Source organism: Salmo trutta, chromosome 10 (assembly GCF_901001165.1).
Source record: "Salmo trutta chromosome 10, fSalTru1.1, whole genome shotgun sequence".
Taxonomy (NCBI): Eukaryota; Metazoa; Chordata; class Actinopteri; order Salmoniformes; family Salmonidae; genus Salmo; species Salmo trutta.
In genome coordinates this window covers 10,919,683-10,933,922 of record NC_042966.1, presented here as the reverse complement: position 1 = coordinate 10,933,922, position 14,240 = coordinate 10,919,683, and the positions used below count along the sequence as shown (strand labels likewise).

The following is a 14,240-nucleotide window of genomic DNA, read 5'->3' as shown; positions in this document are numbered from 1 at the left end:
TAAAATTAGTTAGATTGCGACAACCAATCCCCATTTTTTTTTTCATAATGGAGTTGATAGTAACAACCCCAGATTCCATGTGGCAACAATCCCCAAACTCAGCAAAAATGCTAACTATAATGCTAGTTACCACATTGCTCACATCTGTAGCCATGAAATGCTTTGAAAGGCTGGTCATGGCTCACATTAACACCATCATCCCAGACACCCTGGACCCACTACAATTCGCATACCGCCCCAACAGATCCACAGATGCCCTTTCCCACCTGGACGAACGGAACACCTACATGAAAATGTTGTTCATTGACTACAGCTCAGCGTTCAACACCATAGTGCCCTCCAAGATCATCAGGACCTCTATACCAAGCGTTGTCAGAGGAAGGCCATAAAAATTGTCAAAGACTCCAGCCACCCTTGTCATTGACTGTTCTCTGTGATTCTGCACGGCAAGCGGTACTGGAGCGCTAAGACAGGGACCAAAAGGCTCCTGAACAGCTTCTAACTACAAGCCATGACTGCTGAACACTTAGCTACCTGGGCTATTTGCATTGACCCATTTTTTTCTTGCACTGACTCTATGCACACTCACTGGACTCTAACCACACACTCACACACACACACACACACACACACACACACACACACACACACACACACACACACACACACACACACACACACACACAACATATGCTCACACACAGTTGAAAAATATATGGCAAATAGAAATCCAAAATGGATGGTGTTAAGAGATAGATGGGAGGGGTTGAAGGGGGCTGAAGGGTGGGACTAATAACAACAAGATAACAAATGTAAAACATACGGGGTCTGTAAAATGATTATAGGTTCATAAATGTTGTGAAATAGCACAGTTACAAATAGAAATCAAACTGGATGGACATTAGAAACAGAGGAAGGACTAAAAACAAACAAAATATAACTATTGTAAAATAGATTGTGTCTATAAAATGTGTATAACATGTATAAACCAAGTGTATATTCTTAAAAAAGTATGTATATCTATATAGGTGTGTGTATGTATATATGTATGCATACGTGTATGTATATGGATATATTTACCCCAAAAATATATGGGGGATTGGAAATGATGCAGACAATTACATTGATGGAAGCAACAATCTTTCCGCAATATTAAGCTGATCCACCCCTTACATTTAAAAAAAAAAAACATGCTCACACACACAAAACATACACACACATGCATATTGCCGACACACACACACTGCCACTCTTTTTATTATCCGTTTTTCTGTCCTGATTGCCTAGTCACTTTTACCCCTACCTACCTGTACATTACATATTACCTCAATCACCTCAACTACTTCGTACCCCAGCATATTGACTCGGTACTGGTAGTCCTTGTATATAACCTCATTATTGTTATTTTATTGTGTTACTATTTCTTATTTATTTTTGTTAATTTTCTTACTATTTAACTCTGCATTGTTGGGAAAGGGCTCGTGAGACCACACCTGTTGTATTCGGCCCATGTGATGAATATAATTTGATACTTCCATAATTCAAGAAAATATCAACACATATAAAAACACATACAGTACATTCCCATCACCTAAATGTTTCGTCATGCCGATATTAATTGACCAGGTGGATGAGTTCTTTCCAAAAATGCACACATTTTAAATTTAGAATGATTACACAGTGCTCTCTGGATTGGTAGTAATAAGCAACGGGAGGGACAACCAACCTGTGACACAACCAACCCTGGTCTCCCCTAAGTAGCCTTGCATGAGCGAGCCGGAACAGCTCATAGGAGTCCATCTCCTGTGTCTGTAGCGTGAGGCAGCTTGATGTACAAGTATAGCCCCCTGGAAAGTATGTGGCTAGTCTATAGCAGATGCTTACCCCCCAATTATATCTCCTTAATGCTACGTGGCAAGCAGAGACACATCAGGTCTTTGGTATGAATCTGCCCGGGATCAAACTCTGAACCTTCCGATCTCAGGGCAGACACTCTAACCACAAGGCCATTGAGTGGATGCTGTTATTACAGCTTAATCTACAAACTACTTGCATGCATGTAAAAACATAAACATTGATTTAAAGTAAATCTGCTGTGTGTAAGTCTAGCAATATTTATGAACAGTAGCTTATGAAACAGATATGCATGCATACTGTATCTAACCTCTCTGTCAAATTATTATTAAAAACAGACAATTGTTATTCTGCAGAACACCTGTGCAAATGAACAGAATATGGTTATGCAGGACAGGTGAGTGCATGCTCTTTCAAATAGCATAGTAAGATGGTCATGGAAGTCTATTGCAATATAAGAACCTTACGTTATATTGCTCTCCAAGTCTGCATTCTCCATGAACTTGACACAGAACTGACATTTTACCAATTGTACCGTGTATAAATGACACACCACTGAAAATAACTTATGGTCTCATTCAACATTTGGGAAAGGTAGGCAAATTCATATTTCTTAGTAATAGTATATACATAGATATGACAAAACTCCACATTTTAGTCACAATTCGCACCTATCAAGCCTGACTCATCATAACTGGAGAGGAGCTTACCTTCAGTGCAAGGGGGAAGTCCCAGAAAATGCATTGTGGTTGCACCCAAATCAGCCCCTAACTCCAATACATGTAGCCCAAGGTCACTGCAAGAGGGGCACATTTCAAGCTGAGGTCCTTAGAGGTCTTTCTTCTCTCTGTAGGTAAGTCATACGATGTTATGTTTCATTACATTGGGCATTGTTATTCCATTCCATTATGAGATTAAATTTTTAGTTACAAGTGAGCTGGTTAATGAGTAAACTGTTGACGGTTTATAACTTTTTAAAAGATGGATGTTGCCTTTGATTATTCATAGACCACCTGGGAATGGTATTGAAGGAGAACATAAAAAAAAAAAAGGTTTACTTATCGGATATCCAGACTTAAAGATCAACATCATGCCTTGAATACATGACTTACTGGTGTAAGCAATGAGCCACTGCTTATGCTACAGAGTGTTACACCAACCAAGACACCATTGATCATATCATATGTGGTAAAAGGAATGAATAACCAGTAAAGGCGTTAAAGGGTATTGTTGGAGAACGATTTCGGCAAATTCACAGATAAGAACAAATGTATAAGTCCATTTTATGAAGTTGAAGACCAAGGCGAGGCGTAGCTTCATTTGTGGAGCGTGTTATTTCTCCAGCTCAGTGATTTTGTGCCCAGTAGAGCACAGCGCAGTATGCCTCTGTCAAGAAAAGTGTATTTAAATCTTTGAAGTTGTGTATAGAGGCTTGTCCTCTCTTCTGATACCTTCTAGAGTTACTTGGACAGAATAATATACTGTACATGAGTAATTCATTCTTTTTTTGTATCCGGTTTGTTTGAGCCTGATTGTCTGCCTGTAGACGAACCTACACCATCTAAAAAGTAAAGAAGAAAAATAGAACACAAAATCTAAGGATTCCATCATAAATGTAAAATCTGGAAGCCTAACCCCCCAAATCAACTTGATTAGTGTCAGGTTTGAATCAATCCCAATCAAGTGATACAAAGCTGATTACGCAAGGATTCCATGAACTGACCCTGATTTCCCTCTGCCTGTCATTCAGTGAGTCAGAGTGTGAGTTGACACCCGAGCTGAGCCATGGGGTTAGGCTGCCATGAGGGTCACTTCTGGGATGGCCTGGTCAGGAAGTGTCTGACCTGTCAGATGGTCTGCCAGCAGCCTCACCACCACCTCAGATGCATCGAGTACTGCGGTAAGTTCACACACACAAACGCTCACCGGAGGAAATAACACATACACTTAAGAAGTCAACGAGAGGTCAACGCACCGCACGATTGTCCATATGACTCAGTCCTCAAAGTTATACACAGAGATACATACATGCTATATTTCATTCTATGGTGTTATATCAGTGGTAAAAGGCTCATACAAAGATCAATGATTCTCGAGATCCTTTTTGTGGGGTTAAGTAACAAGTATAGCCTAGTGCAATTGTGATTGATACATAGCAGCCATTTTGTATCAAAACACAGGCATGTTATAATACGTATACCATCCCTGTGCCATTGTGTGTATGTTTGTGCCAGTGTCTCTAGGGTGTAAGGCAGTCCCAGGGCAGTACTACGACAGGCTGTTGAAGAAGTGTCTGACGTGCGCTGTGGTGTGTGGCAACCATCCCGCAGAGTGTTCCCACCAATGTCAGGGTGAGTGTGAACAGTATTATTTTTGTATCACATATGTTCTCTCTCTCTCTCTCTCTCTCTTTCTCTGTAAAACACTCACACACACACAGGCAGGTACACACATACACACACAGCTCTCACAAACAGTCATAAGAGTTTGTACACGACTAAATAATTAATTGAGCCTACAGCCATCTCCAAAATAGTTTCTGGCTGATGATCCAATATTTAGACACATTTTTTATTTAGAAAATTGGTCCAAAATTCCATGACCCAGAAGTACTTTTTTAGTGTTGCTGATGACACGCTGATCATGTGATGAGTTCGCAAATCAAATGCCCCACGTTAACCTTTATTTATTGTAATTTAAATTATTTTGTAATAGTTAAGTCTTGAGTTAGATTACATACTGTAGCTACCTTAATCATTATTTTAAGTTATTTCAATGACTTCACAGCAATTTCTTGCTAACCGAAATGTAACTAGCTAGCAGGCTCAACTAAATACAAATCCCTCTAGATACAGTGTGCAAAGCTGTCATCAAGGCAAAGGCTGTCTATTTGAAGAATCTCAAATATAAAATATATTTTGATTTGTTTAACACCTTTTTGGTTACTACATGATTCCGTATGTATTATTTCATAGTTTTGATGTCTTCACTATTATTCTACAATGTAGAAAATAGTAAAAATAAAGAAAAATCCTTGAATGAATAGGTGTTCTAAAACTTTCGACCGGTAGTGTACATACCCCATCAGACACGCCACTATGGGTTTCTTCACGGAACACAAACCAAAACAGATTTAATGCTTCGCTCAGTTATGTATAGAGTCATGTCATCATGGAATGATCTCCCACCAGAGGTTTCTCAAGCAAAAAGCAAGTTTAGCTTTAAAAAACAGACAAAAAAAGATCCTGTATCACAGCACCTCTCCTCTTTCTAAAGATCTAATTTAACTCTACTGTATATAAGAATATGAATATGTACTGTATATATGAATAGTGCAAATAGCATTTTTTGTTGTTGTTTCTTGGTGTCTTCCCAATATACAGTGCTTTCAGAAAGTATTCACACCCCTTGACTTTTTCCACATTTTGTTGTGTTACAGCCTGAATTTAAAATTGATTCAATTGAGATGTTTTTGTCACTGGCCTACACACAATCCCTATAATGTCAAAGTGTAATTTTATATATATATTTTTTTACTAATAAATAAAAAATTAAAAGCTTAAATGTTATGAGTCAATAAGTATTCAACCCCTTTGTTATGGCAAGACTAAATAAGTGCTTAACAAGTCACACAATAAGTTGCATGGACTCATTCTGTGTGCAATAATAGTGTTTACCTTGACTTTTGAATGACTACCTCATCTTTGTACCCCACACATACAATTATCTGTAAGGTCCTTCTGTTGAGCAGTGTTCAAACACAGATTCAACCACAAAGACCGGGGAGGTTTTCCAATGCCTTGCAAACAAGTGCACCTATTGGTAGATGGGGGGGGGGGCATACATTGAATATCCCTTAGAGCATGGTGACGTTATTAATGACACTTTGAATGCTGTATTAGTACACCCAGTCACTACAAAGATAGAGGCCTCTCTCGTAACTCAGTTGCTAGAGAGGAAGGAAACCACACAGGGATTTCACCAGGCCAATGGTGACTTTAAAACAGTTACAGAGTTTAACGGCTGTGATAATAGAACACTTTGGATGTTTCAACATTGTAATTACTCCACAATACTAACCTAATTGACAGGGTGAAAAAGAAGGAAGCCTGTACAGAATTTAAAAAAATATTCCAAAACATGCATCCTGTTTGAAACAAGGCACAAAAGTAATACTGCAAAATATTTGCCAAAGCAATTCACTTTTTGTCCTGAATACAAAGTGTTATGTTTGAAGTAAATCCAACACATTACTGAGTACCACTCTCCATATTTTCACTCTTAGTGGTGGCTACATCATGTTATGTGTATACTTGTAATCGTTAAGGACGGGAGTTTTTCAGGGTAAAAAATAAACAGAATGGAGCTAAGCACAGGCAAAATCCTCGAGTAAAACCTGGTTGAGTCTGCTTTCCACCAGACACTGGGAGATGAATCTTTCAGCAGGACAATAACCTAAAACACAAGGCCAAATCTACAGTACACTGGAGTTCCTTACCAGGAAGACAGTGAATGTTTCTGAGTGGCCAAGTTACAGTGTTGACTTAAATCTATAATCAAGATAAGACAAAACTAGAGTCTGCAGGACTTGCTTTTGAGAGTGTGGTGTCAAAAAAGTAGAGCATCTCTTTATTACGGACAGACATCTCCCCATCTTTACAACCATTGAATATATGTTTTGACCATGACAGTTTACAATCAATCAAATTTATTTCCAATGCCCTTTTTACATCAGTCGATGTCACAAAGTGCTATACAGAAACCCAGCCTAAAACCCCAAACAGCAAGAAATGCAGATGTAGAAGCACAGTGGCTAGGAAAAACTCCCTAGAAAGGTAGGAACCTAGGAAGAAACCTAGAGAGGAACCAGGCTCTGAGGGGTGGCCAGTCCTCTTCTGGCTGTGCCAGGTGGAGATTATGACAGAACATTGCCAAGATGTTCAAACGTTCATAGATGACCAGCAGGGTCAAATAATAATAATCACAGTGATTGTAGAGGGTGTAACAGGTCAGCACCTCAGGAGTAAATGTCAGTTGGATTTTCATAGCCGAGCATTCAGAGTTAGAGACAGCAGGTGCGGTAGAGAGAGAGAGTCGAAAACAGCAGATCCAAGGACAAGGTAGCAGGTCCGGTGAACAGGTCAGTGTTCCATAGCCGCAAGCAGAACAGTTGAAATTGAAGCAGCAGCATGACCAGGTGGACTGGGGACAGCAAGGAGTCATCAGGCCAGGTAGTCCTGAGGCATGGTCCCAGGGCTCAGGTCCTCCGGGAGGGGAGAGAGAGAGAGAATTAGAAGGAGAATACTGAAATTTACTCAGGACACCGGATAAGACAGGCGAAATACTCCAGATATAACAGACTGACCCTAGCCCCCTGACACATAAACTATTGCAGCATAAATACTGGAGGCTGAGACAGGAGGGGTCGGGAGACACTGTTTCCCCGTCCGACGATGCCCCCGGACAGGGCCAACCCGGCAGGATATAACACCACCCACTTTGCCAAAGCACAACCTCCACACCACTAGAGGGATATCTTCAACCACCAACTTACTACCCTGGGACAAGGATGAGTATAGCCCACGAAGATCTCTCCCACGGCACGAACCCGAGGGGGGCACCAACCCGGACAGGAAGATCACGTCAGTGACTCAACCCACTCAAGTGACGCACCCCTCCTAGGGACAGCATGGAAGAGCACCAGTAAGCCAGTGACTCAGCCCCCGTAATAGGGTTAGAGGCAGAGAATCCCACACTGTCAAAAATATTGTCCCCCTTTTACTTAAACATTTTTGGTAACTATTTGCCTCAGCTTTTTAAGTAAATCCAACAAGGAGGATGTTTTAAGTGTAATATACTTTGCTTTTAGTATATAACAAACTCAAATATATTAAGTGCAAACAACTAACTGGATCTCAAAAATTCATTTCATTCAACTTTATTTTATCAGTTTCAGAACTGTTTTTTTGTTGTTGACCTGCTTAAGTCATTCAAGTCCCAGAACTAATGTTATAAGTTTGATATACTTAATGTAATCAGCTACAGAACTAATATTGTAAGTTTAATTTGCTGAATTTACTCAGTATCGTAATTGATATTCTGTTTTATCTACAAATGTTTTTTGCTCAGTTACTTATGGTACTCAGGTTAGTAAAATGTATTTAAATTGGGTTCGTACTACTCAAATATATACTCACAACTATACTTAAAAAGCTGATGCAAATAGTTACCTCAATATACTTGAGATAATTTACTTTAATTATTATTTCTATACAAGGGAATATGCAAAAAGAAACAACAGTGTTCAACTTCAGACACCTTTATTTTGAATAAATGTTATCATTTTATCATTTCTTCGAACTTCAATCTCAAATTGCCCCTTAAAGTTTCTCGAAAATCTACCAAGTTTCTATAATTCATATTTGTGCCGGGAAATACCTCAAAAATCAGAAGTGCGAATTTAAAGCTTTTAAAACCAAGATACTTTTACTCGGGTTTCTCCCCCAAAAAGATTGTTGCTGTGCCACTTTGTAAATATTTTACAGCAAGTGAAACTGATATTAAAGAAATGATAGAGTAACTTTGATCGACAATGACATTGTTGTGAATTGCTAAACAGGCCGGTTTTGAGGTTTATCATGTTCCACAATCAATTCAACGCATTTCAGCTGTAGGCTACCTTAATAACACAGAGCGGTCCCCGAGTTGGCCATAGCGTTGTCAAATTATACAAACTTTGTAACGGCAGTCAAACAAAAGAAAAATGACCAAAGTTGCAAAGCTTGCTAGATAACCTCTAACGAATGACATAATATGTCCTATTTGGTCAAATCGAATTAGTGATTATACAAGTAGCAGATCAGCTTGAATAATGGGGAGATGAAGAGAGGAAAATGCTTAAATATCAAGGTATAACGGGGACCAACTCTGTTAATAAAATCCATATCTACTCTCAAACCAATTAATGATCACATATTCTCTACCAAAGCTCTCATATGGACAGAAATACGGGGAAAATGTTATAACAATGTTATAGCAATATTTTGACATGCATAGAGCTACAACTTCGAGTTTTCCAGACAGAGATCAACTAACCAACTACTGTGTACAGACAGAGAATCAGTGGGAAAAAAATCACATTGATTAATTATCAGACAAATCACAGGCTTTTGGTCGGGACTATGACAGGCTACTATGCGAGTGAAGAGCAAAAACTATTTGCATAAGATGCTAGCAAAATGTTCTGATCAGCTAATATATGAGAAAACTAGAATGAAGATGATGATTAGCACTCACCTAACATTTTCCCCAGCCTAATAATCCAAACGGAGATTCTGCGAAAACAAAGATCTGATTAATGTATCTAGACGAGTCCCCTACACTCGTTTCAAAAAGGCTGCTGTCCCAATCAAAACAAGTAGGGGTGCTGAGGGTGCTGCTGCATCCCCTGAAAAATCTGAATACAAAAAAATATAATTTTTTAAAAAATATATTTTTTCACAAAGTATTAAGCTGGAGCTTTAAAGTCCTGTATTAGGGGAATGATATAGACGTCTGCAGCGCCCGCGTTTCAACCTACTTGTAGAGAAATGTCAATGCCATTCTCCTCTCTTTCATGTTGACTAAACGGTCTGTGACTCTGTCATACAGTACACACTTTTTTTGTTGTTGTCCTAGGCTACCTCTCTAGCCTAACTTCCTTTCATGGGCAACGTTAGTTAGTTAACATTAGCCTTGTACATCTACTGTAGCTACATATTGAACTTCCATCCACTCAGGCCAGGGGCACAATATATGAATTTATAATCATTGGCCAGTTATAATCACTGGCCAGTATAGATAATTAAGTAAAACCACGAGTCTAAATCCCTATCTCCATCCATGGCTAATTTAGGAAAGGGACAATTTTTGCTAGCTAGTCACCGAGGGACAACAACACAATGAGATGCAACAATTGAAGTTGTTTCTGTCAATGACATATAGCTCTCGATTTGATTGGAGTGAAGGCAAATTCAAACTGGCTTGCCTTAACACTCTTTTTTTTGGTGTGCCAGGACCATTCACAGTTGAGCTCACTTGGTTTAGTTTAATGCCAGTCGGCTGTGATTTTATACTTTTTTTATCAAGGGAGGCCAAATGCTTGCTGGCTTCCCTTGCATTCAATGCTATGGGTGGCAACAATGTCATACTCTTTTTGACCAAACAGCATCAGATAGATGGCCTACACATACAGAGACAAAGGAACGCTGTTTCACTTGCTCTGATGATTTCTCCGGTCGGATATATTCAGCCTCTTGAAAATGGAAGGAAAATAATGAATCACAGAGACAAAATCTAAATTATTTTATGTTTTTTTCTTAGTACATATTTGGGGAAAGCCTGGCTTCCCTTGGCATATATGAATACACGCCACTGAGTGTCAATTATGCCTTTGCTTTGAATTTATGGCGACTTTGTATGAAATAAATACACTAGGCTAAAGGCTTCCACGCAACAACCTGTTAGTATAATGTGATATTTTATTTTTTGCTTATCTGCTGCTGTGTATTTTTTCGAGTTGCGACATTGGTAGAAAATATTGTAGTTTTCTAGGTCTTGTCATTACCTTTTTTGGGGAAATGTGAAGAGTGGTCCCAGGACAGTCCCAGGTTCCCGGTTACTCATGTTATTCCCTAGAGGGGACTAAGCACGCTCCTCTGAGGGGCCCCCGTGTTGAGGGTCAGCGTGGCAGATGTTTTCTTGCCTGCCCTCACCACCTGGAGAAGTCAGGAAGTCCAGGATTCAGTTGTAGAAGGTGTTCAGTCCCAGGGACCTTAGCTTGGGATGAGCTTTGATGGCATTATGGTGTTGATGCTGAGCTGTAGTCAATGAACAGCATTCTCACGTAGGTGTTCCTTTTGTACAAGTAGGAAAGGGCGGTGTGGAGTGCAATAGAGATTGCATCATCTGTGGATCAGCTGGAGCAGTATGCAAATTGGAGTGGGCCCAGGGTGTCTGGGATGATGGTGTTGCTTTGAGCCATGACCAGCCAGCCTTTCAAAGCATTTCATGGCTACAGGTGTGAGTGCTACGGGGCGATAGTCAGGTTTAGATAGGTTACCTTGGTGTTCTTGGAAACAGGGACTATGGTGGTCTGCTTGAAACATGTAGGTATTACAGACTTGGTCACGAAGAGGTTGAAAATGTGAAAACACTTACCAGCTTGTTAGCGCATAGAAGGCATTTAGCTCATCTGGTAGGCTTGTGTCACTGGGCAGCACGTGGCTGGGTTTCCCTTTGTAATCCTTGATAGTTAGCAAGCCCTGCCACATCCGACGAGCGTCAGAGCCGGTGTAGTAGAATTTGATCTGTCCTGTATTGACGCTTTGACTGTTTGATGGTTCATCTGATTTTTTATAAGCGTCCGGGTTAGTGTTCCGCTCCTTGAAAGCGGCAGCTCTAGCCTTTAACTCAGTGTGGATGTTGCCTGTAATCTATGGCTTTGGGGTGGGATATGTATGCACTGTCACTGTGGGGACAATGTCATCTATGCACTTTTTCATGAAGCTGGTGACTGATGTGGTAAACTCCTCAATGGCATCTGATGAATCCGGGGAACATATTCCAGTCTGTGCTAGCAAAACAGTCCTGTAGCTTAGCATCCGATTCATCTGACCACTTCTGAATTGAGCTTGTCACTGGTACTTCCTGTTTGAGTTTTTGCTTGTAAGCAGGAATCAGGAGGATAGAGTTATGGTCAGATTTGCAGAATAGAGGGCAAGGGACAGCTTTGTATGCAGCTCTGTATGTGGAGTAAAGGTGATCTTGTCACATCCTGACCCTTGTAAGATGTCATTTTCTATAGTAGAGTAGGTCAGGGCGTGACAGGGGGTGTTTTTGGGTGGTTTTCTGGTTATCTGTTTCTATGTGGGTTTCTAGGTTTCTATTTCTATGTTGGGGTTGTTGGGATGATCTCCAATTAGAGGCAGCCGGTTCTCGTTGTCTCTAATTGGAGATCATATTTATGTAGGGGGTTTTTCCACTTGTGTTTGTGGGTTGTTAATTTGTGAGTAGTGTGTATTTCTCTCTGCGTCACGGTTTTGTTGTTTTGTTATTTCAAGTATTTGGTGTATTGCAACGTTTCACGTTAATAATAAATATGTGGAACTACAAACACGCTGCGCCTTGGTCCGATCACAGCCGTGACAGATCTAGAGTATTTTTTCCCTTTAGCTGCAGAGGTGAATTGCTAGTGAAAATGAGGTCAAACGGATTTCAGTTTTCCAGCATTGAAATCAGTGATTGTACATTCGCCAATAGAACAGAGGGTAGAGGCGGTTTATTTACTCACTGACGTAGTTTCATCAGGGTGCCCCCTCGTCGGACTCTATATCGCCGTCTGTTGGGGATTAGGGCCTGGTCCCATGTAAGCATTATGTCCTGCCGGAGTCAGGGAAGTAGGATTCTTCATCCATATCGAGGTTAGTGATCACTGTTCTGATGTCCAGAAGCTCTTTTCGGTCATAAGAAACAATGGTGCAAACATTATGTACAAAAATATTTAAGATCAGGGCAACAACAACAAAAAAGACAAAATAGCATAATTGGTCAGGAGCCATAAAACCGTTGCCATACATTCCAGCTTCATTCAGCGCCAATGGCTGAAATGTATTGTCTACGTCCCAAACGGCACCCTGCCATAAGGCACTGTCCAAAAGTAGGGCACTATTTAGGGAATAGTGTGCCATTTGGTGTCTTTTCTAATTCAGTCACATTTAAATAGGATAACCTTGGGATTAAATGCATTTGGTTTTGATCTTTTGAACTGAGAACCTCCTAGAAGTAGAGCTTTGACATTTGGAAAGGGTGCACACATTTGTTTAGACTCACTTTGCATTACATGGATGTTATTGCAAGGCAAATAAGAATTTAAATTAATTTAAGTAATTGAATTCACCTTAAGCCCAACAGCCTGACTTGAGAGCAACCTTGAGGCCTGTGGACGGGACAGTCTACCAGAACCCTACCACCAGGGAGGACTCCCTACTCAGTGGTCTGCCTAACTCAGTCATCCTGGTGTACTCTCTGCTGGGCTTGGGTCTGACTCTGCTGCTGTTGACCCTGTCTTTGGCCCTGCTTGTGCTGCTGAGGAGGGCCAGTGCCAGAGGTCCCCGACCAGGGGCCACACAGAGCAGTCCCACCCAGGGCCGTGGAAGCCAGGAGGCCCAAGAGCCTAACCAGCACAGCAAGTCCTCCAAAGGTCAGTTTGGGCACAACTCTAGTCTAAAACATAGCTCAGGGCATGTCTTCATTAAGCCAGAGTAGGAGTGCTGATCGGGGATCAGGTCCCCCTGTCCATTTATTCCTATTCATTAAGATCTAAAAGGCAAAAATTATCCTAGATCACAATTGAATAATTCAGCATGGCTTCTTTTAGCTTGTTTATATATCTCTCTCTCTGTGTGTATGCATTCGTACCATCTTTAGACAACCTGATGGATCCATCCCTGCCCAAGCTGAACAGCGTGACAGCGGGCCGTTCGTCCAGCCCAATAGAGACCTGTGTGTGTGTTCACTGCTTCCCTGACCTCAGAGTGCCTGGCAGAGGAGAGAAGCAGCAGAGACCCCCTCTCACCCTCTACCAGCAGGCTGTCCCCCAGGACGTCCACACTCATACCAGACCACTCACTTGTGGATCATCAGAAAAAATAATCTGCTCCCCCTCTCAGCCTAGCTTCTGACAGGAGCAGAACTGAAACCCACTGGACACTACGGCAATCATCGAGATCCTATTAAATTACTAGAGGGGCTATGTCATAAACCCTCAAAGTTCCATAATGGGGTGAAAATGGCAGCAATCTTGGTCAGGGAAGAAATCCAAAACCAGTCTAATTGGAATGAATGGCAGAGGCATAGGTGACGCATTTCCTGCTTTTACTTATGCAGGAAAATAAAAGGAAGGCAGGTGATGTATTAGAAATAGTGTAATTATAATTATAGTCAACTTAAAATAGTGTGGTAATTATGAATACATTTGATACTGGTTTTATACCAATTTTCTGTACAAATACCTTCTAAAAAACATGTAAACAGACCAATTGTCTGACTTCTTGGAAAACGGTGTGCTATTCTATGATACAATATCAGTACTTGTTGCATTTAGGTCTCTAAGTCATATCATCAACTGATCTGAGCCAGTGTATGGCTGTGTATTGATTGCCTTGTTTGAATGGAATGTTTGCTTGCTGTCAGTTAATTAGAAACATTTATGGTGTCATTCCTCGAAAACTGGTTGGCCAGCTAGCTAGCAAACACCCATACTGTCATGCCCTGATCTGTTTCACCTGTCCTTGTGATTGTCTCCACCCCCTCCAGGTGTCGCTTATTTTCCCCAGTGTATTTATCCC

General features: G+C 40.7%; 1 protein-coding gene across 2 annotated transcripts; it reads left to right on the top strand.

Annotated features, from left to right (window-relative positions):
- The first annotated feature begins 1,185 nt into the window (after nucleotides 1-1,185).
- LOC115201098 (tumor necrosis factor receptor superfamily member 13B-like) lies at nucleotides 1,186-14,202 on the top strand. 2 transcript variants are annotated; one of them, XM_029764385.1, is made up of 5 exons: nucleotides 1,186-2,707; nucleotides 3,605-3,754; nucleotides 4,089-4,205; nucleotides 12,797-13,093; nucleotides 13,321-14,202. In XM_029764385.1, the coding sequence occupies exons 2-5, from the start codon at nucleotides 3,640-3,642 to the stop codon at nucleotides 13,572-13,574; spliced, it is 783 nt and encodes a 260-aa protein (XP_029620245.1). In that variant the 5' UTR covers nucleotides 1,186-2,707; nucleotides 3,605-3,639; the 3' UTR covers nucleotides 13,575-14,202. The 2 variants fall into 2 exon arrangements, with proteins under 2 accessions (XP_029620245.1, XP_029620244.1); XM_029764384.1 differs by having other exon boundaries at nucleotides 1,186-3,754.
- The last annotated feature ends 38 nt before the right edge of the window (nucleotides 14,203-14,240 follow it).